This window comes from Geotrypetes seraphini, chromosome 8 (assembly GCF_902459505.1).
Source record: "Geotrypetes seraphini chromosome 8, aGeoSer1.1, whole genome shotgun sequence".
Taxonomy (NCBI): domain Eukaryota; kingdom Metazoa; phylum Chordata; class Amphibia; order Gymnophiona; family Dermophiidae; genus Geotrypetes; species Geotrypetes seraphini.
The window spans coordinates 34,954,769-34,977,487 of NC_047091.1; the positions used below are offsets into that span (position 1 = coordinate 34,954,769).

Sequence of the window (22,719 nt, forward strand, 5' to 3'; positions counted from 1 at the left end):
TTGTACCTGTGCCCACCCCCTCCCCCTCCCACACACTTTCATCTCGAGCTATTTAATGTCCAAACATGGCAACCCATTCTGGAGGCATGAAGAGGTGGTGGCTGGGAGATGTATATCAACGTTGAACGCCTGTCCCCAAAAGATAAGGTTTTTTCGGCATTCATTATGAATACCCTGTAATCGAGACTTCTTTGGATCTTGCACTAAAGCTGTGATATTTTCATAAATAGAAATGGAGCCTTTAATGGACTGACGCAGCCATCACATGGATTTTAATGCTGCGAATGCTGCAGCAACCATCCAGATCGAGTTTGTCTTCCAAACTCCTCTGTGGTGATCTGTGAGCAGGTCATTCCGCTTTCATGCACTCTAGTCTTAACGTGGAAGGGTTGTGTCTCACGGGTTGAGCTGCTGCCTCTGCACCCAGAGGTGATGAAATCAAATCCTGGTGCTGCTCCTTCTGACCCTGGGTAGTCACTTAATCCTCCAGTACACACACCGCTTTTGAATGTGAGCTTTGAAATGCCAAAGCCACAAAAAGGCAGTATATTTAATTAGTTTTCAATACCGTTGTCCCCAAAGAGCTCAGAACGGGTTACAGGTTAAACATATGTGGAGGGGCATAATCAAAAGAAACGTCTAAGTCTGTTTTGGGTCTAGGGCACCAGGTGCTCAAAATCGGCAGCGTCCAAAATCCATTCTCAAAATACATGTAAAGTTTATTTTTATTTTTTTTTGGGGTGTGTTTTTGGGTTGGTTTGTTTTTTTTCGAGAATCGTCTATCTGGACGTTCAGGCATTTGATCATCCAGCCCGCCGTTGTTTATCTTTATACCACATTCTCGACAAAAATTTTGTCTAAGTTCCAAACACCCAGGACAAGATCTTTTGGATATGGGAGGGGCCAACATTGTGATGGACTGGCCACCTTACATGGCAACAGAGGCACCTTACAGGGCACAGCTGTTAACATCACAAAAAGGATGCTATATAAACATCTTACCAGAACTTCCTTATAGGCTATGGTGACCCCCCCCCCAAAAAAAAACCAAACAAAAACCCCATTATACCCACCTGTCTACAACCTTAATAGCCCTTATGGCTGCAGGTGCCACCTATATGGCAGTACAGTAGGGTTTTGGGGGGGGGGGGGGGGTTGGCAGGCTCGCATTTTCCACCATGAATGTCGTGGTTAGTGGCTTATGGGCCTGGGTCCTCCACTCTATGATTCACTTGCGCACCCCCCCTCCCCCCCCCCCCCCCCCCCCCGACTACTTAAGCCACCTCTGTGCAGTTCTACTAGGCTTTCCTATTCCGGGTGCTGATGTTCCGGAGGCAGGAATGTACGTTTCTATTCCCATTTTTGTAGAGGTGCAATGGGGTCAGTGAACACAGAGGGAGTGTGTGTGGGTCTTTACCTTGCCTGTCTACAGTGGCTGTCTGGTCACTTTCAATACCTTTTGGGCACTTATACCCGATTTTAGATCACTTAAGTCGCAACGTACAAGTTCTGTCCAGGCAGCCTCATCAAACTTTCGATTATCGCTGCAGGATGACTAAAGTTTGGTCAGCCCACATCCCACCCTAACCACTCCTCAAAACACCCCTTTTCGCTGTGGATGCACAGCGGCAATCAAAAGGCCTAAGATGCCTTTAGATACATCTAAAACCTGTTTTGATTATCGGTGCTTGGACATATTTAACATTGTAGTCGTGGTAACTAGAAAGTTTTTGAATTAATAAATTGAGTTTACAACAAAATGATTCTTAGTTTTTAAAAATGGTCCTCATAGTGAACCGCGCAGATGGCCATTATATCAAAAGGCCTGTCTGTCTGACAGAACCTATGTTGATTCAGGAAATGCCTTCTAGTTTAATCTGGATTCAGGAGGCAGTTTCTAAGGATGTAACCATGACAGTCGAGATGACTTGTGATGCTCGGCTGACGGGAGAGTATGAACTGCTGGACAGTTGATCTTCCCTGACACTTCATTTATGTCGGAGATGTCCTCTTCAAAGCATCGGCCAATTAAAAATTTTTGAGCTTTCATTTTGCCCGTCTTCTGTTGAGCTGGCTTGATTTCTTGAAAAATCATCTGCAGGATGAAGTGCTTTGTCCCTTTTTCTGCAGCCACAAGATAATCCGGTAACAAACGTCCCATAGTAGGTAAGTAAAGTGGTGACTCTCCGCTCCCCCCCTTTTTTTTCTTCATATCCTTCCACATGGTTGTGGTTCTCAGTCTTCTGGCAATACTAAATTTCTTTCTACATGCACAGATCCAGTTGGGGTGAATTACTGACAGCAACTGCAGAAAGATTAAAATTTCTAATGAATAGTAAGACTCTCCCAGGGTGAAACTCTGAGCTCATCAGTCGGAGCAGGATCCTTCTGCAGAGCACCCCACTGATCGCTCCAGTAATGGCTTGTACAGGAACTCTGGCCGTCTCCCTCTGAGGCACTGGAATGAATTGTGTTAAAAAAAAAAGTGTCAGCAGATTCGGAGGACTGAGCACAGAGAATGGAAGAGCCTTGGGGGAAAATGAAACAAATGCTTTTCTTCTCTCCCTGTGCTTGGATAGTCTTTTAAATCGGGTGGGGGAGGGGGAGACTGGCTTTGACCTAAAGAAATAGTGAGAACTCTCATCCTGAGTGGCTTCCAGCTTTGAGCCAAGCATTCAGTGGCCCCCCAAATCCAAAGGGAATGGGGCAGAGAATGTAGACAGGAGCAAAAGGCTATAATGTGATAGCACTGTAAAATTAGCAAATCGATAGGTAAATGATGGCAGAGAGAGACCCGAGTGGTCTGTCCAGTCTGCTCAACAATTGCATTTGTTCTTGAGGCAAAGTTGAAGCAACAAACCAGAAATTTATACATTTTACTTGCCAAGTTCCGGTATAAGATGTCTTCTTCCCTCCCCCTCCCCCTCCGCAGATAGGTAAGACTTGTACTCAGATGATTTGAATGTGGTATAAAATATGCATAATTGCTCCTGATCAGTCTTGCTGCATATGTAGGGTTACCAAATGTTCAAGTTTCAAGTTTATTAGGTTTTTATATACCGCCTATCAAGGTTATCTAAGCGGTTTAACAATCAGGTACTCAAGCATTTTCCCTATCTGTCCCGGTGGGCTCACAATCTATCTAACGTAATGTCTGGATTTTCAAAACCCGGCACTTTATCCAGGTTTTGAAAAGCTTCCCATCAAAATCACACTGAAGAGACATGAAACAGATGCCATCTGGGGACAGGACAGGGCGGGCCTGGGGGCTGGGCCTGGGAAGGAGACCAAGTCTGTCCGGTATCGGCTACATTGCCCAACTGCTGGAGTCACTGTGTAAGATAAATTCCAGCCCCTCCCGATCCGTCTTGCTATATGGGACCCTAGAAGTCCATCCTGCATCGTCTTCACTTCCCCGCTGCCATTCCTGCGCATGATGTAGTTCTTGCAGTAAGCATAGGGTTACGAGACATCCAGGAAAACCCAGACGGGTCCCTCTTTTTGAGGACTGTCCAGGCTCCCGGATGGACTTTCCAAAACCTGACATTTTGTCCAGTTTTGGAAAGCCCCGAGGAGCTCCGGCCGCATCGAGGGCCTCTGAGCATGCCTGGATGTCGTCGCACACACCCGTGTATGCTCCATGCCCTCCAGACGCGTCCGGAAGAAGAGAGGGGGCTTTGTGGGGCTTGAGGCGGAACAGGGCAGGATCATGTGTCGGGGTTTCCCAGAGATAAATATGGTGCACGGCTCTCGTGATTGCCCAGACAAAACCAGCAGTTCAAATATCCTATATCCTGTATTTCTTCTTCCATCTTCTTCCTTTCTCTCTTTCTATGGCCTCTGGGGAACTCTTTTCTTTTTCGCTCCTTGTTACTTTCTTATTCACCCTTCGCTTTCCCTCTCCACCCTTCTTTTTCTTTCCTTTCCCGACCTTTCCTTGTTTTCTCCTTGAATACTTTTCCATTACCTCTCACAAAACTCGAGAAATATTTTTACCTTATTGTATGTACCTAATTTTTCGTTGTGCTTGAATATTTGTTTTTATCCATTTTTTGTCCCATGACTATGACATTGATTGTTTGTTTTTCCTTTTTCTATTTTGATAAAATTTCTAATAAATTTTCATTAAAAAAAAACAGCAGTTCAAGCATGCATCGGTGCTGTTCTATGCTTTATAATTGTGAGCCTTTCAAAAATTGTTCAAATATATATTTATTTTTTGAAACTTTCATAGTGAAGTGCAGAAAAACGGGTGCCGATGTGTACTTTCACTTCCGGTTTTGCGTTTTTCACTGTCGGTGCTTTAAACTTGCATGGGCTTCTTCCACCTGTAAAACAAACCCCAACAACCTGCAGTTCAGCGCTGCCCCCTGAGTTGGCAATAACTTTGTGCGTAAAATGGGCTGTCATTTTCTTCTGTACTTTGCAGTGGTTCCATCTGAGCATGATGAAGGGAATTGCTTACTGACCTAACATCTGTTTAAATACCATTTTAATAAATGTGTGGCCATTTATAGTACAAGCGTTAACATCTGCTATTTGACAATTGCCGCACAATGTGCGTGCAAACCCGGTGCTTACAGCTTTTTAACACTAACATTAGTTTAGAGCAGGGGTAGGCAATTCGGTCCTCGAGCCACAGGCAGGTCAGGTTTTCAGGATGTCCACAATGAATATGTATGAGAGATTTGCATGTGGGTGCAGAGGTGCTGCCGTGTGCTCCCCTCCCCCTTTACTATGCCATTGGTTGCCCAATTGATCCAATGTACATGTCAATTTCAACAACTTATGACTTGGGCAAGTCGCATGGCCCTCTATGGCCTCCAGGTACAAATTTTTCTAGTGCGTTAATGTGTTGGTGTAGTTGTACATTGATAACGCAGTTTATCATGCATCAATATCCAGGTGTGCATTAATACAAGTCATTCTATCCTTAAGATTGCAGACTTAGTTTATCTGGATCCATTTTCCCATTTAAGTGAGTTTGATCAACCAAAAGGGGCGAACCAAACACTTTTTTTTTTCCAGGCAAAGAAAAGCGAGAAAAGACTCTTCTGGATGGTGCAGCTCTGCGTACTTCTCCAATGGAAGTCTCTGGAAGGTGTTCCAACCTTAAGGAAGGTAAATTTTCCCCCCCTCCCCCCACTTTGTTAGAACTAAATTGGGAAGGTGGAGGCAGGGTAGCGCAGATTTTTATAAGGGATTTGCCAAGCAGAGGAGTGAATAATTTGCTGTGCAAATTAATCTGGAACTCATTATTGGATACAAGTCGTATCTCTATCTAAAATTACCATCCATCTGTAAAAAAGCTTGCTGGGCTCAGAATATCAAGTGGCAAGGAAGCTCCTGATTTTTTTAATTGTGTGGCACTATTTCTGTCGGATGTAGATTCAGGTTTCTTGAGCAATCTTCCATTCCCCCACATTGCAGTGGCCTTTGTAAAGGTGCACCTTTAATGTCACTAGACTAGAAGCTCTCTTCAGTTTTCTAACACTACTGGCCCATAAATAAATACTCGCTTTACTTACGGACACTGGAATCTAAATTTGCACTGGAGAACATAAGGAAAATCCACTGCCTTATTTCTAAGATAAGCAGCACAAAATCTGTTTTACTCTTCTTTTTTTTTTTATGAGGGGAGAAGGGGTAAATCTTGCCAAGTCCATCTTAATAGCTTATGGACTTTTTGGAAATTATCTAAACTTTTTTTAACCCTGCTAAGCTAACTGCTTTTACCTCATTCTCTGGCAGTAAATTCCAGAGTTTACATGTTTGAGTGAAGAAATATTTAATCTTATGCTTTACATATAATTCTATAATTCCTAATTTAGTCTGTTTTGACATTTTTCCTGGCTGGCTGGTTATTGTCATGGGACTGTGGCTTCCTTTTGGATCTTGTCTAACAAAAGAGCAAATGTATTATAGATTCATGTTTTTATGGAGATGTGAGTTCCCACCTCCTACAGAACAGATAACCAAAGGCGCTGCCAATTAATGAATTACCCATTTGCTCCGGGCAGTGAGCCTCATTGCAACTAAATTCAGGAGGATCACTCGTTCAGATAGGAATAAAATGACCAATTTCTGACCTGCCAGTCTTTCCCCATCACCACAAACCTCAAATAAGCCCTTCAAAAGGCAGGATATACCCCCAGCACGCCTGTACAGAGTCCTCTCGAGTAGAGTGAATAAAATGGATTGCAGCTTCACCCTGTTAACTAGTCTGCATGTTTTGAGTTGGACTAAAATATAGTTTGTGGCTTCCTTTCTCTTATTTTATTTTATTCAGTTTTCTATTCTGTTCTCCTAGGGGAGCTCAGAATTTATCCAGGTACTCGAGCATTTTCCTCATCTACCCTGGTGGGCTCACAATCTATCTAATGTACCTGGGACAATGGGGGGATTAACTGACTGACTTGCCCAGGGTCACAAGGAGCATGTGTGGGTTTGAACCCACAACCTCAGGGTGCTGAGGCTGTGTAGTAGAGAATGACATGCGGACAAATTTTTTTCCTGTCCTTGCCCCATTTCTGCAAGCTCCATCCTCATCCGCACAAGCCTCAAACACTTTCAAATCATAAGTAGCCACATTCTAGAGCTCAGACTGTCATAATGCCTCATTTAAAATGAAAGTGTTTGAGACTTGTGTGGTTAAAGCAGAGCTTACAGGAATGGGGCAGAAGCAATATTTTTTTACCAAAGCACAGTGGACTGTATCCCCCGAGACTTCAAACCAGCTGTGTTTAACTTGAAGGGTCATAGAGTTTGAGATGTATCTACAAAGAACATATTGACTGCTCTGCTTTGTTGGAAAGACGGGTTTTGCACTCACCTTTAGATGATTTGGCCCTGCGACGTCGGGAAATAGTTCTAATATGACAAATCTAACGTGTTCTTATTTTTTGGGGGGGAGGGAATTGAGGTATACGAGGTAAATTGAGCACTATTCCAATTGGGGCAATTCTTCATACGTTGCCTGCTTTTTAAAGGTATCCAGTAGTAAAGAAGTTGTTCTAACTAATTCCACACACGGTTTATTACAGAACATCAGCATAAGTTCACAATTGCGCATCTAACTTGAGGCATGCACAACTGCACAGTGGCAGAGTAAAGGGGGTGTGGACCGGCCTGGGCACCTTCTTGGTGGGGGCGCTGGCATCTCTCTGCCCCCATGCCACGCTCACGTCCTCCCTTCCTCGCCTCTGTAAATCTTCGCTAGCGTGAGCAGCTTTTTCAGCCTGTGGCTCGTGCTGATTTCTAAAATCACTTCCAGGTCATGGGTACAGGAAGTGATGTCTGAGGAGGAAATGGCTTGAGCAGCAGGCTGGAGATGCTGCCCACACTAGTGAAGATTTAAAGAGGTACCGGTGGGGGACGGGGGTTGGAGAGGAGAGCATGGTGGGGCACCACTGCCCTGGGTGCCTCCTACCCGTGCTATGTCACCACACCTGCTTAAAGGCCATCTAAATGCCCACATGTAATATACAGTTATTAGAATGTAGGCTTGCCCTTGACCCCTTGCAGCTTTATGCTATTGATTTTACAGAATCCCAACAAGCGGACCGTATTTTTTTCATGCAAAAAAAACCCCCTACATGGCCCCGCCCCATTCTTCCCCAGCCCTGCCCACACACAAACCTTCTGGGCCACATCTAGAGGACCTCAGCACATGTACGGATGTGATGCGATGGCTTCACATGCATGTTTGGGTGCTCTGCAGACATGGCCTCAAGCTCGGGAGCCCGTCCAAAACTGCTGAATTTCGGAAATTCGTCCAGACACCTGAACAGTCCTTTATAAAGACGACATGTCCAGGAAAATCATGACATCTAGTAGACCTACATACAACTGGAGCCAATAACCGATGTTAACTCAACTTAGCTAAGTCACACATGCAACTGACATTTCTGTAACTTTTGCACCCAGCTTTGTGTGCTAAGAATAGAATTGTGTGCTAATTCATGGATTTGGTGGGGGGGATATTTGTGGACAAGCTGCCAATGTGCCTAGCAAATAATGCCACAGTACCAGTACCGAAGTATTGCAGAACATCCTTGAGATTCATGTGGCTGTCTTCCTGGGTGGGATGAGCTGCTCCAGTGAAGTGATTGTGTACTTCTGGGTTTGCTAACGCTGGCAGCTAGGCTGTAACTGAATATCGGCAGCTTGCAGACAACAGGAAATGACCCCCATCTTGTACAGCAGCTGTGATTGTCTAATGAAGATACTGCAGGGGGACATGCTGGGAAACAAAAACCATATCTGCTTGCTGAATATCTGCAGCTGTCGGGCTGTGCTTGGTCATGTATGACGGACACATATTTTTTAGGATTATGGGGCTGGATTTTGCCAGTTCTGCTGCATGGATAATAAATCCTGCAGATTGTTGCCATAGGAGGTGTAAACTAATGGGTGTCTCTTTGCCTTTTGAAGCCTGTGAAACCGTTGTCGTAGATCAGTAGCGCTGTGAAGCTTCGCTTGAGCTGGCAGGGAAAGCAGCAGAGCGGAGAGCTGCATTCTGGGCCGGCAAGGGTGAGGCTGTTAATGGTTTCTGAACTTGGCTAAGGCTGAAATGCAACCCCCTCCTCTGTCCCCCCCCTCAAATGCTAATGTGTTCGTTTTTAGAATACATTCTCTCCCTTTTCTGGGAAGCAGTTCTCTGTTTTGGAGCTCTGTGGGCGTGCCATTCTGCTCTTAGGCGCTGTTTACAGAATCTGGCCCTAAATTGGCAGCTGCCTATTACAAAAAAAGGCATGGCCGCATGTCGATAGCGCTTAGGTGCTATCTAAAGGATCGCAGCTAATGGCGCCTATCGCATAAGAATAGCCTTACTAGGTCAGACCAAAGGTCCATCAAGTCCAGTAGCCCGTTCTCACAGTGGCCAATCAAGTCACTAATACCTGGCAAAAACCCAAATAGTAGCAACATTCCAGAATCTCAAGGAGTAAACAAGATTCTGGAACCCCAAAGAGCGGCAATGTTCCATGCAGAATCCCCAGAGCGGAATCACCGAGTGGCAACGTTCTATGCTACCAAGCCAAGGCAAGCAGTGGCTTCCCCCTAGAGAATGACACGGTGACAAAATTCATCACCGTTCCCGTCCCCGCGGATAACCGCGGGAAACCATCTTCATGTCATTCTTTAAGGAGAGAGGGAAGAATCAGAGTATGAATGGCCACAACCACTGACCCTCAAGCTTTGCTTTGAAGAATGCTGGTGTAGAAGGACCGAGGTTGAAATAGATACTAGAAAATGACATGGGATTATTTCCCGCGGTTATCCGCGGGGACGGGAACGGTGATGAGTTTTGTCACCATGTCATTCTCTACTTCCCCCCAAGTCTGTCTCAATAAGACTATGGACTTAGATGCCGGTAACATAGGCCCACATTACAGATGCCTAGTTCTTTTGCAAACTGCGCCCAAGGTCATCTCTGTCCCCTACCCTAGTAGGCGCTTCCTGGCAGCTACTTTTTTTTTAAACAAGCTTAATTTTTAACAGCATGGTAAATTACCATGCCGGTTAAAGCAATTACATTAGGCAGTGGTAGGGCGCCTAGCTTACGTTGCTGTTTACAGCATCAGACCCTTACTGTCGCATCTCTGAGCATATGTGACTTAGTGTCTGGTTAAGGGGAAGAACAAATAGTTTGGTATGGAAAATCCATGGTTTTGGAGAATCCAACCTTTTGGCTTCCCTGGGCCGCATTGGCCAAAAAAAAAGTTTCTGGGGCTGCGCAAACACTGCAGCAAGACAGAAGAAGGAACCGGCAAGATGGTAAACACCTGGGGGCAGTGGAGGAAAACACTGCATCGCCCTCGACCGGGGCCGCAGGTTGGACACCCCTGGTTTAAAGGGAATAATATAGCATTATCCCTTGATTTGAATAAAAAGCACAAAACATAACACATTCATATTTTGGGCATGTTCCCAATTTGTGCATGCAATTTAATCGAATGAGTTAGTGTAGATGAGCGTGAGACTTAACTGAATTGGAAGAACTTGGTGTTTATATATTGTGCATTATGATTTGCTTGGTTTTTTTATGTTATAATCCACTTGTATCCAAGGTGGAATACAAAAATGGTCATCTAGATTGAGACTTTAGGAAGCAGTTATTGGTGCTAATTGGATTTTATTAAGCTTGTTGCAGGGTTCCAGGACTCACTACATCTTGTCGGGTAGAAACAGACGTTTCAGCCATCGTGCTGTGGCTTTCTTCAGGCTATGCTGTCAGGTCTGCAGTTTCTTTGTAAATAGTGGGTCCATTGATCTGATTAGGAACAGGGCAGTCCATTGGTCAACCATTTTGAATTTTGGTGGGAAAATCAGTTAGCCTCCCCCCCCTCCAAAGAATGGAAAAGTCTCTGAGTTTAAAGAAATTCTCCATGTGAAGCTGGGTTAGATGTTCTTTTTCTTGGGGGGGGGGTCCATAGCTGGCATTGTGCTTTGTTGTAAGTTTCTGGGTCTCCATTGAGTCTTGTCAGGTAGAAACCGACATTTCAGCCATCGTGCTTTGTCTTTCTTCAGGCTATGATGCGAGGGGTGACGGGACAAAAGCGCGCCGGACAAAGCCGCGCTGACAGAGCAGACAATTGAGCTCAAGTCTCCAGCGCGCCGCCATAAAAGTTTATTTTAAAGAGCTCTGAGGGGGTGTGGGGGGAACCCCCCCCCCACTTTACTTAAGTGTTCGTGCTGCTGTTGGGGAGGGGGGTGCAACCCCACACATACAGAAAACTTAACTTTCCCCTAAAAAATAGCAAAAAAAATTAAGTTTCCTCTCTAATGGGGACCCACCGGCAGCACTAAGTAAACTGGGGGGTTTCCCCCCTCACACACCTCATCAGAGATCTTTAAAATAAACTTATGGCAGCGCTGGAGTCTTGCGCTCAATTGTCTGCTCTCTGTCAGTGTGGCTTTGTCCCACACTTTGTGAACCACTGCGAGGTGTTAATTGATGCCAGTGGCAGTCAGTATATCCGTTTTAACACCTCTCGGCTGCGTCTTTAACCACCTTCACTGTGTAGTCAATGTTTAGCCAAAGTATGTTAAATTGTTATGATGATTTCCAGGCAAAGTGCAGAATAGATATTGAAGGTTCCTTTAATAAAATACTGCTAGATTTTTTGGGGGGGGGCATAAAATGTCTTATCAATGTATCATTCCTGAGTGTGAAAATATAAGTTTATAGCTACAGTAGGATACCAAGAAATTTTGTTTCATTAAGCAAAAATAGCAGCAAATTTTTTAAAAAAACAGAAATTTATGTAATCGATGACTTTGAGGGACCCCAGGATAGGCTTTAAAAAAATTTTTATTTTTTTTTTTTCATCAATCAAACTTCATTCATACAGGTTTTCCAACTTTACCCCTTCTTTTTACTAAGCTGCGGTAGAAGTTTCTACCAGCCCGGAGCGCTAAATGCTCTGATGGTCATAGGATTCCTCTGAGTGTCAAGCATTTCTACTGTGGCTTAGTAAGAGGGCCTTAGGGTTTTCTGGACATGCACAGTTCAGCTCCTCTCCTGGGAGGAGGTTGAATATAGCATATGATAGGGGGAGGGTTGTCTTGAGGTGTTGGGGCTTCTTTCCCCTGTTGTCTCTTGCTCACTCTCCTCTTTGAACTCTTGTAACCCCTTCCTCTCCACTCCAGTACTCTCCACTTTCCCTCATACTTTCCTGCATTGTGTGGGTGGTTGGGGAAGTAAGTCATGTGTGTCCAATGTTGTATCACCCTGCTCTGCTGTTTATCCTTCACCAGTTTCCCTCTTCCTTCTCTACCGTCCAGTCTTTGCACTATTTTTACTTTCCCCTGCTACCTCCTTGACCTCTTGTATCCTCCAAGTTGCCCTTTTCCTGCACCAGTTTCTTTCCCCTTATGCCTCTCCTATGACCCACCCCTTTCCTTCTGCTCTAGCCCCTCCCCCTATCCTTATGTTCTTCTCCTCAGCTGCCCCCCCCCTGCCTCTTCAGCCAAGCAAGCCTTGGTTTCCCCCCCCCCAGCACTTTAAATCCAATGCTCTTCTCCTACAGCAGGACTTAAGGACTTCTTCCAGCTCTTAAGGCTCCTATTCTGTGAGAGAAGATGCCATACGCTTGATGGGATGGAGCATCCCCAGCAGGAACTATTGCTAAGAATATTTTTTAAAGAAGCAGAAAAATATACGTCGTTAGCCAGTTGGAAACTTATCTACTGATGGACGGTGTTTTGCAAGACCATTTAAAAACATCTTGCGCTCAATCTGAGTTTGCAGCGTTACAGCATTGAGACCTTGAGCGCAGCATTCCAAGACCCTTGGACAAGGGCCAAGAAGGTTTTCCTGTGTAATTAAATTCTCTAGATTAGAGAATGACATGGGTGACGGATACCCGTGGGGCAGGAACTGGTCATTCTCTAAACTTGAGACTAGTATCAATATGTAAAAACTTAACACATCTTGGACAATTGGCCTCTGAATTCAGTGATTAGAAAAAAAAAAACCCTGCTGAAGCTGCTTTCGAATGTCAATGAACTGCTGGTAAATTACATTGTTTCGTGTCTGCCATCTGCAGTGTCCTTTCATCATGTGCCCAGCTGCTCTAGCATCTTACTGTTAACTGCAACAGATTCATCCATCGTTGCTGGCATCGAGGAACATTTTCTAACATTTAATAGACACTTACTTTCCTATTCATCCACTACATGGTTTAGGTTCTCTTCTGCACCCGTGTTTGAAATACAATCCAATTACCTTCCCAGATGGTGTAAAAACACAGGCAACTGAATTATAGGGAAGGTTGTACCAAAACCGGATCGAGATGGAAGACTATATTTGTGATTAATAAAACAGGTGTACAGAACATTGCCCCTTTTTTTAAGGTTTAATTATAAGCGTTTTGAGACTTGTGCAAATGAGGACAGAGTCCATAGGGCCGGAGACAGAACTTAAGAGACAGGGTAGGAACAGATGAAGCATGCTGGTACAGGGACAAACTTTGTTCCCATGCCGTTCACTGGATTACTAACACTACTGCAATACTTGTGATGCTCAGTAGTGGGCTTGCTGAGTTGTGATTTGTTTGGGGTTTTTTTTTTTAGGGGGAAGTGTGCAAAGTTTGTCAAGCGGTATCAAACTTCTAAATTGTGGTGTGTGGTATTCTTATCGCGGAGCTAAGCGATTGTAAAAATATTGGGATCTCTTGTGTTGTATCAGTGCTTAGATGACATTCATGCATTTATCCTGGTGTAAATACAATTGGAAGGACTTCAGCCCTCTAATTGTGAAATTATGGTCTAACAGTGTCCAAAGGTATTAAGATGTACTAAAATAAAACCTTGAAGTTACTGACTTAGCTGTTTCTATTGGAAAAACATGTTTCACTATTTTAAAGTGTTTAAATGTATATTTCTTTAGGTAGGGATTTCTAGAGACCTAGGACAAGCAGTGGAAGATAACCCAGTACTGCAAGAACAGTTGACTATTTTTAGCCTTTCTCAAAGGTCTCTTCCATAATAAGTCACTCAAAATATACAGGACTGTCTGCTATTGTAAATGCAAATGGCTTTTGCTTCAGTGAAGTCTCAAGGGTTGGCTTTTTATTTTTTTGTTTGTTTAAATTGCAACCGCGTATGGATCACGGGGCTGTCAAGGTGCATTCAGCTGTAAACTAGATAAATATGAAGGGACTAAACTCATCTTTAAAGGTTAAAACAGCAGACTGCTGATTTTAAGGGCATTTTAGTGTCTTAGGAAAATAAAGGCTTTGAGTTAGCATTTAAATTTTGTGGTGCTCTGTTTTGGACTGTTAACCAGTTAGGGGCTGCTGTTTGGCATAGAGGAGGACTTTATGTAGCCTTTAAAAAAAAAATAGATTCGTTACTGTATTAATGTTTAATTCATGCATTATTGCAAGATTAGTCAAAGCTGGATTATGAAAGTCATCAAATAAGGTGGGATAGAAATGCCAAATTGAAATCATGTTATCGTAAGGCAGTGGCTGGATAAACTGATTGACCGATGGACCAAAGAGTAAAAAACAAATTAGGACATGCATGATTTAGGTTGGGAATATCAGGCACTAGTTGTTAACTGTACATTTGTGGTAGTGGCTTTAAGATTTTGCACACAGCACTGTGTAGCAACAACACTGTAAATGTGACTTGCCGCACTAGAAGCAGCTCCTGCCATTAAGGAAACATGTTGGCTTGTTTTTCTTTAACCACAGGGAACCTTCTTGATATAGAGGAAGACGCCAAAGCATCCCAGTGTGCTTTCAGCACGAATGAGTGTCTGCAGGAGATATTTGGACCAAACCGTTCGCCTGAAAACAACAACCTAGTGTGGGTAAGTACATAAGGGCTGTCGGCAGGGTTGCAGTGCTGTTCTTGCACTGCCCTCTAGAGGGAGCTGTTCCAACCTGCTACAGGCGGGTGTTAAACTAGCATCTCTCCTCTTTTACGAAGCTGCGTTAGCGGTTTGACACACGTAATAGCGTGCGCTAGCCACTACTGCCGCCTCTTGTGCAGGCGGTAGTTTTTCGGCTAGCGCAGGGGTCAGCGCACGCTAAAAATGTGCGTCCGATAAAGCCGCTAACGTGACTTCATAAAAGGAGCCCTTAGTTTCCCCAAAGTCGTTTTGACTTCAGACTTGGCGTTAACAATATTTACTCTGAACACAGTGGGAGTCCTCCACTTGCATTCTTGCCAGTTGGTGGTGCTGTTTCCAGTATCAAAATTCTCATTAATGAGAGAGCCCAGATCTGCACAGCTCCAGGGAAGCTGCCTGTCTCCTGCAATTACAAAGCATTGATGTAATACAAACACTGGCAGGAATGTGGTTGGAGGACTCTTGAAAGGTTTAGAGCAAGGGTCTCAAAGTCCCTCCTTGAGGACCGCAATCCAGTCGGGTTTTCCCTAATGAATATGCATTGAAAGCAGTGTATGCACATAGATCTCATGTATATTCATTGGGGATTGCGGCCCTCAAGGATTGCGGCCCTCAAGGAGGGACTTTGAGACCCCCCTGGTTTAGAGTATAGTTGAAAAAAATGTATACTAGGCCATGCTAATGCTTAAAGATGGAGCTTTATTTTAGAGCAAGGAGGTCATTTTTAATATACACTTAGGGCTAAGCTGCGTTAGGGCATTAACGTGCGCTACAATGCCGCACGCTAACGCCAACATTGAGCTGGCGTTAGTTCTAGCCGCGTAGCATGGGGTTAGCGCGTGCAGATCTGCTGCGTGCACTAAACGCACACCTTAGTAAACGGAGCCCTTAATTTTAAACATAATCAAGAACTTAAAGCTTTTCAAAGTCCTTAATTTGGAGGTTTTGTTTTTTTTACCATACTACAGGATACCACATTTTAAATAAACTTGAAAGTCAATACCCTAGCTGGTGGATCTTGAGCCCTGCCAGTTGTCTTGCTGCCAAGCTTTGCGGTTAATGGCAGTCTCTCAGAGCCACTAATCGCTGGCACCTCATGCCTGCTCATGTCTCACAAATGCATGAAAACGGACCATGCTGAGCTTGACAGCAGGGGGTGCTGTAGTTGAAGGCGCCTAGATAGGGAGTGCTACTGCTGGATGGCCCGCGCCTAAAATGAGTGAGTCCCTGACCACGCATGGTTTTGCTATCGATACAGAGCTAGTAGTTGAGATGCCTTTTTTTTTTTTTTTTAATATATAAACAGTGACTTAGCAAGATCCTATGCCTAGTCTAAGCCCTTTGCATTGACTTCTGGTAGTGAGTCATTGCATGATCAAACTGTTTTCTGGCACATCAAGTCAGGCTGCTTTATTCTGTATTCAAAACTGGAGTTGAATTTATGGGAAACCAGTGTAAAGGGCTCAGTCTATACTAGTGGTCTCAAACTCGCAGCCCAGGAGCCACATGCGGTTCACCAGGTACTATTTTGCGGCCCGCAGACTACTACTGCTGCTCGCTCTTTGCAGCGTCCTCTGGCTACCCCTCTGGCCTGCCGCTCTTACCTTCAGATAATTACCGCAGCCTGCAGAGAGGATTGCCGGTGCTGTAGCGATCCTTGCAGGCTGCTGTTGTCCTCAGCAGCAAGTTCCCTCTGCCGCGCTCCTGCCCCTGATGTCAGAGGGAACGTGCTGTGGAGGCCGGTGGTAGCCTGCAAGGAACACTACAGCACCGGCAATCTTCTCTGCAGGCTGCAGTAATTAGCTGAAACTAAGAGCTGGAGGCTAGGGGGGAAGCTGGAGGACGCTGCAAAGAAGGGGGGCATGCACCACCCCTGGAGAGCAGCAATGAATGATGGTCAGTTGTAGGTATTATCCCAGGACAAGCAGGCAGCATATTCTTAACGCATGGGTGACGTCACCGACGGAGCCCTCGGTACGGACCTTTTTAACTAGAAGTTTCTAGTTGGCCGCACCGCGCGTGCGCCTTCCCGCCCGACGGAGGAGTGCGTGGTCCCCAGTTTCTTCGTTTCCGCGGAGCGAAGAAGACGCGTGTGTTTTTTCAACGGCCGTTGAAACCACTTTTTTGCCTTCCCGCTCGCGCTTTTTTCCCTATTTTTCTTCTTTTGCCTTCGGGTTTCTTTTTCCTTTGATTCGTAAAAAAAAAAAAAAAAAAACTTTGCTTTTTTCCCCTTTTTTCGATTTTGCCCCGGCGGGGCCTGTTGCCATTATACAGGCCTCGGGGTTCGATTTTGCGGAGGCTGTTTTCCCCTTCATGCCCCCGCAGGTCGGTTTTAAAAAGTGCCAGCGGTGTGCACGCCCGATCTCCCTCACTGACCCACACAATTGGTGTTTGCAGTGTTTGGGTCCGGAGCATCGGGTAGACTCCTGCACCCGCTGTGCCACTCTTAAAAAGAGAACACTTAAAAACCGAAAAATTCAACAAACTCTTTTGTTCGGCACCGGGTCGGCGATGGACTCCTCGACATCGACAGCGGTACCACAGAAATCGGCGCCATCTACTTCGACACCGCCCGACCCCGCATCGGCGTCTCTGGCGCCAGGTAAGCCGGCTAAGAAGCCTTCCTCTTCCCTCGAGCGCCCTCCAACTATGGTGGCGACACCGACCTTGCCGGCCTCGCACCGACCCCGCAAGCGCTCCGCCCCGATTTCGGTGAGTGCCTCATCATCGGCCTCCTCATCGCCGGGGCGTGGAGCGGCATCTAAGGAACCGAAGCAAAAGAAAGCGGTTCCGATGCCACCCCTAGATGACCGTATTTCGGCCATCTTAAAAGTTCAACTCCAGGAACAGTTACAGCGACAGCTCGAGCACCTGTTGCCCACTATCCTGGCACCGCTCCTTCCGGTACCAGACCGGCCCGAGCCCCGTACCGAGCCCCTGGTATCTACCCCATCGGTACCTATCAACACCTCCATGCCGATTCTTTCGGCTGAGCAACTTCATACCCATCCGGTGGTTCACTCCCATGCCACGACGGATCCTCCTCGGGACCAGGCAGGGCGTCGTACTTCCCGGGACCGGGATCGACGCCGGTCCTCTTCTCCTGGTACCGTTTCGGTGCGCTCTGGAAAATCTTTATCCAAGACTCGCCATACCGCACCTTCCACCCCGGTGTCTCGACATGCACCAGAGATCCGGGACCCTGACTTATGGGAGGAGTCCCCTCCCGGTACCGAGGAGGATCCCTCCTCATCTGATGAGGACCCGTCGGCACCCGATGCCACCTCCAAACCAGAGCAGTCCTCCTTTTCGAAGTTCCTCAGGGAGATGTCTGCAGCCCTATCCCTTCCTCTGGAATCTGACTCAAAAAAATCTCAAGCCTTCCTGGAGGCTTTAGATTTTGAACAACCTCCTAAGGAGTTCCTCAAGCTTCCCGTGCATGACATCCTACGGGAGACTTTTTACAATAATTGGGAGAACCCCCTTACGGTACCGGGGGCCCCCCGTAAACTGGACAACCTCTATCGTGTCATCCCTATCCCAGGGTTCGACAAGTCTCAATTGCCACAAGAGTCCCTTCTTGTTGAATCCACCTTAAAAAAGACTCAGGGCTCCAGTGTCTATGCCTCTACCCCTCCTGGCAGAGAGGGTAAGACCATGGACAAGTTTGGCAAGAGGCCCTACCAGAATGCCATGCTGGCCAACAGGGCGAACAACTATTCATTCCATTTTTCTTTTTATATGAAACATTTGGTCCAACAGCTGTCCGCCCTCCAAAAGTACCTGCCGGAGCGCAAGGTTCCACTTTTCCAACAGCACATCTCTGGCCTTCTTCAATTGCGCAAGTTTATGGTCCGCTCGATATACGATTCCTTCGAGCTCACCTCCCGTGCCTCTGCCATGGCCGTAGCCATGCGCCGCCTGGCCTGGCTGAGAGTCTCCGACCTGGACATCAATCACCAGGATCATCTAGCCAACGCCCCCTGTCTCGGGGATGAACTTTTTGGAGAGTCACTGGATTCCACCACCCAGAAACTCTCCGCCCATGAAACCAGGTGGGACACCCTGATCAAGCCAAAGAAGAAGGCTCCACCTGCCCGACCTTATCGACCTCAGTCGTCTTATCAGCGCAGGTTCTCAGCCAGGCCACTCAATCCGCCTCCTCAACAACCTCGGCGGCCCCGTCAACAACAGCACCATGCCCAGGCTTGTTCTCAGGCCAATCAACCCTCCAAGCCTCTTCAGCCTGCAAAGCAGTCTCAGCCCTTTTGACTCTTCTCTCCAGGGCATAGCCAGTCTTCCACCTTCGCTACCTCTTCCAAAACCAATCGGAGGTTGTCTCAGCATATTCTCCAGCCGTTGGGAGGTCATCACATCGGACCAGTGGGTCCTCAACATCATCCGCCACGGCTACTCTCTCAACTTCCAGACTCTTCCATCAGACAACCCTCCCGTAGAGTCTGCTTCACACTCATCTCAAACCCCCCTCCTCCTGAGGGAGGTTCAATCCCTCCTCCTTCTCAATGCCATCGAAGAAGTACCTCCGGATCAATGGGGTCAGGGATTCTACTCCCGCTACTTCCTGGTACCCAAAAAGACGGGAGACCTCCGTCCCATTCTCGATCTCAGGGACCTCAACAAGTGTCTGGTCAAGGAGAAGTTCAGAATGCTCTCCCTTGCCACGCTCTACCCTCTTCTTTCTCAGCACGACTGGCTATGTTCCCTGGACCTCAGAGGCCTACACTCACATCTCCATCAACCCGACTTCTCGCCGCTATCTGCGGTTCCAGGTACTGCACCGCCACTACCAGTACAAGGTGCTACCGTTTGGCCTCGCTTCCTCACCCAGGGTCTTCACCAAATGCCTCATAGTAGTTGCGGCCTTCCTCAGGTCTCACAACCTCCAGGTGTTCCCCTACTTGGACGATTGGTTGGTGAAAGCACCTTCATCTCAACTTGTGCTACAGGCTACTCATCACACCATCTCTCTCCTCCACCTCCTGGGGTTCGAGATCAACTACCCCAAGTCGCATTTACTTCCCACCCAGCGACTTCAATTCATCGGAGCTGTTCTGGACACCACCCTAATGAGGGCTTTTCTTCCCTCCGATCGTCAGTGGACTCTGCTCCATCTCTGTCGTCAGGTGCTCACACATCCCTCCATTCCTGCTCGACAGATGATGGTCCTCCTGGGACACATGGCCTCGACAGTACATGTCCTTCCTCTAGCACGTCTCCACCTCCGCATACCTCAATGGACTCTCGCCAACCAATGGTCACAGACTACGGATCTTCTTTCTCATCCCATCTCTGTGACATCATCTCTTCAGCAATCTCTCCAATGGTGGTTGAACTCCTCAAATCTTTCCAGGGGTCTGCTCTTTCATCTGCCCCCTCACTCTATGATCATCACCACGGATGCGTCCCCCTATGCGTGGGGAGCTCACCTAGGAGATCTACGCACCCAGGGACTTTGGACCCCACAGGAGCGTCGACATCACATCAATTTCTTGGAACTCAGAGCCATGTTCTACGCCCTCAAGGCTTTCCAACATCTTCTCTGCCCTCAGGTTCTCCTCCTGTGCACAGACAATCAAGTCGCCATGTACTACATAAACAAGCAAGGCGGCACCGGATCTCGACCCCTTTGTTTGGAGGCTCTACGCATCTGGACCTGGGCCACAGCCCACAATCTCTTCCTCAAGGCGGTCTATATCCAGGGCGAACAGAACTCCCTGGCCGACAATCTCAGCCGCATCCTTCAACCTCACGAGTGGACGTTGGACCCTCCAACTCTACTCTCCATCTTTGCTCGCTGGGGCACTCCGCAGGTGGACCTCTTTGCAGCACCTCACAATCATCAGCTGCCCCAATTCTGCTCCAGACTCTTCTCTCCTCACCGTCTGGCCCCGGATGCATTCCTGCTCGATTGGAGGGATCGATTCCTGTATGCCTTCCCTCCACTTCCTCTGATGTTGCGGACCTTGTCCAAGCTCCGCAAGGACAAAGCCACCATGATTCTCATCGCCCCTCGGTGGCCTCGTCAACACTGGTTCTCCCTCCTGCTCCAACTCAGCTCCAGGGAGCCCATTCCTCTTCCTGTGTTTCCTACTCTACTTACACAGCAGCATCAGTCTCTACTGCATCCCAATCTGTCTTCGCTCCACCTGACAGCTTGGTTTCTCTCGGGCTGACCTCTCCAGAGAATCTATCTCAACCGGTCCGCCTCATATTGGACGCCTCCAGGAAACCGGCCACCCTCCAATGTTACCATCAGAAGTGGACCAGATTCTCCTCGTGGTGTCTCCGGCATCATCATGAACCCACCTCTTTAGCGGTGGAACTTGTATTGGAATATTTGCTCTCGCTGTCCAATGCTGGCCTCAAGTCTACCTCCATCAGAGTCCACCTCAGTGCCATCACTGCGTTTCATGAGCCTATCCTCGGAAAACCCCTCACGGCTCACCCTCTGGTTTCCAGATTTATGAGAGGTCTCTTCAATATCAAGCCGCCTCTAAAGCCTCCTCCTGTCGTCTGGGACCTGAATGTGGTTTTATCAGCACTCATGAAACCTCCATTTGAGCCTCTTGCCACAACTTCGCTCAGGCTTCTTACCTGGAAGGTGCTTTTCCTAATTGCCATCACCTCTGCCAGGAGAGTTAGCGAACTGCATGCACTGGTTGCTGACCCACCGTTCACTGTTTTTCACCATGACAAGGTCGTTCTGCGTACCCATCCTAAATTCCTTCCCAAGGTGGTCTCGGCTTTTCACCTCAACCAGTCCATTGTGTTGCCCGTCTTCTTCCCTAAACCTCACTCGCATCCTGGGGAACAGGCGTTGCACACGCTGGATTGTAAGCGTGCCCTTGCTTACTACCTTGATCGTACCAGAGCTCACCGAGCATCCCCTCAGCTCTTTTTGTCTTTCGATCCCAACCGTTTAGGTCGTCCTGTCTCCAAACGGACGCTTTCTAATTGGCTTGCTGCCTGTATTGCGTTCTGCTATGCTCGGGCCGGTCTCTCACTGGAAGGAGCTGTCACGGCCCACAGAGTCCGAGCTATGGCTGCTTCTGTGGCTTTCCTCCGTTCCACGCCCATCGAGGAAATCTGCAAGGCTGCCACTTGGTCCTCAGTTCACACGTTCACTACTCACTATTGTCTGGATGCTTTCTCCAGACGGGATGGACACTTCGGCCAATCTGTGTTACAAAATTTATTTTAATAATGACCAACCATCCCTCCTCCCTCTTTGTTAGCTTGGAGGTCACCCATGCGTTAAGAATATGCTGCCTGCTTGTCCTGGGATAAAGCACAGTTACTTACCGTAACAGGTGTTATCCAGGGACAGCAGGCAGATATTCTTACGTCCCACCCACCTCCCCGGGTTGGCTTCTTAGCTGGCTTATCCTAACTGGGGACCACGCACTCCTCCGTCGGGCGGGAAGGCACTCGCGCACGCGCGGTGCGGCCAACTAGAAACTTCTAGTTAAAAAGGTCCGTACCGAGGGCTCCGTCGGTGACGTCTCCCATGCGTTAAGAATATCTGCCTGCTGTCCCTGGATAACACCTGTTACGGTAAGTAACTGTGCTATATGGACCTATTGGAGCTGGTGACTTGGGTCTCGTCCTCTTCCCCCATGATGTCCTGAGGAATCCACAGATTTAAGACTGCAGCTGAACAAGTAGTTTGTGTTGGGGGTTTTCTCCTTTCCCTAAAGATTTTATTACTTCATAGGAATGGAGGCTTTAGGGATACAGTTGGAAGTATTTGCAAAGTGAAGCAAGACTGCAGTTATTCAGAAATGATAAAAAGCAAATGACTGGGTGACTCACTCATCTTTGTATTGTTGTCTGTAAAACAGGGATGTCAGTCTCTCCAAGGGCTGCAATCCAGTTGGGTTTTCAGGATTTCCCCAATGAATATGCATTGAAAGCAGTTGGGGAAATCCTGAAAACCCGACTGGATTGGGGCCCTCGATGAGGGACTTAGGCATCCCTGCTGTAAAACATCAAATCCATGTAAAGCCAGGTCTTCTGAAGGGGGCACATTTGCTCCTTCACCACCCCAACCCCCGGTCTGCCTGCTTGTCGTTATGGCATGCTGCCTAAAAGGGGAGGGGGAGATGCAGCTTTCATCTTAAACAGAATGTTCACTCCAGCTGATGCTTTTACACTGCCATATTCTAAAATTGTTCCTTTTCTTGGATTTTCAGGAGCTGGATGATGGGCTGGATGAAGCCTTTTCCAGGTGAGTTGTACATGTGTATCGCCTGAATTCAGATGGGAATAGAAGAGGCTAATGAAGGGTTAATTTGGGATGTGATGTGGGGGCCTCTGTCCCAGGAATGAAATTG

General features: G+C 47.0%; 1 protein-coding gene across 2 annotated transcripts in view; it reads left to right on the plus strand.

Moving 5' to 3' along the window:
- The window catches only part of LDLRAP1 (low density lipoprotein receptor adaptor protein 1), a 100,082-nt gene that overhangs the window by 73,958 nt on the left and 3,405 nt on the right, over positions 1-22,719 (plus strand). Inside the window, exons 6-8 of one of the 2 annotated variants that reach the window (XM_033954456.1) lie at positions 5,029-5,121; positions 14,205-14,323; positions 22,579-22,613. In XM_033954456.1, the coding sequence (XP_033810347.1) occupies positions 5,029-5,121; positions 14,205-14,323; positions 22,579-22,613 (247 nt within the window). The remainder of the gene's footprint in view (positions 1-5,028; positions 5,122-14,204; positions 14,324-22,578; positions 22,614-22,719) is intronic. The other variant, XM_033954457.1, reaches the window with a different exon arrangement.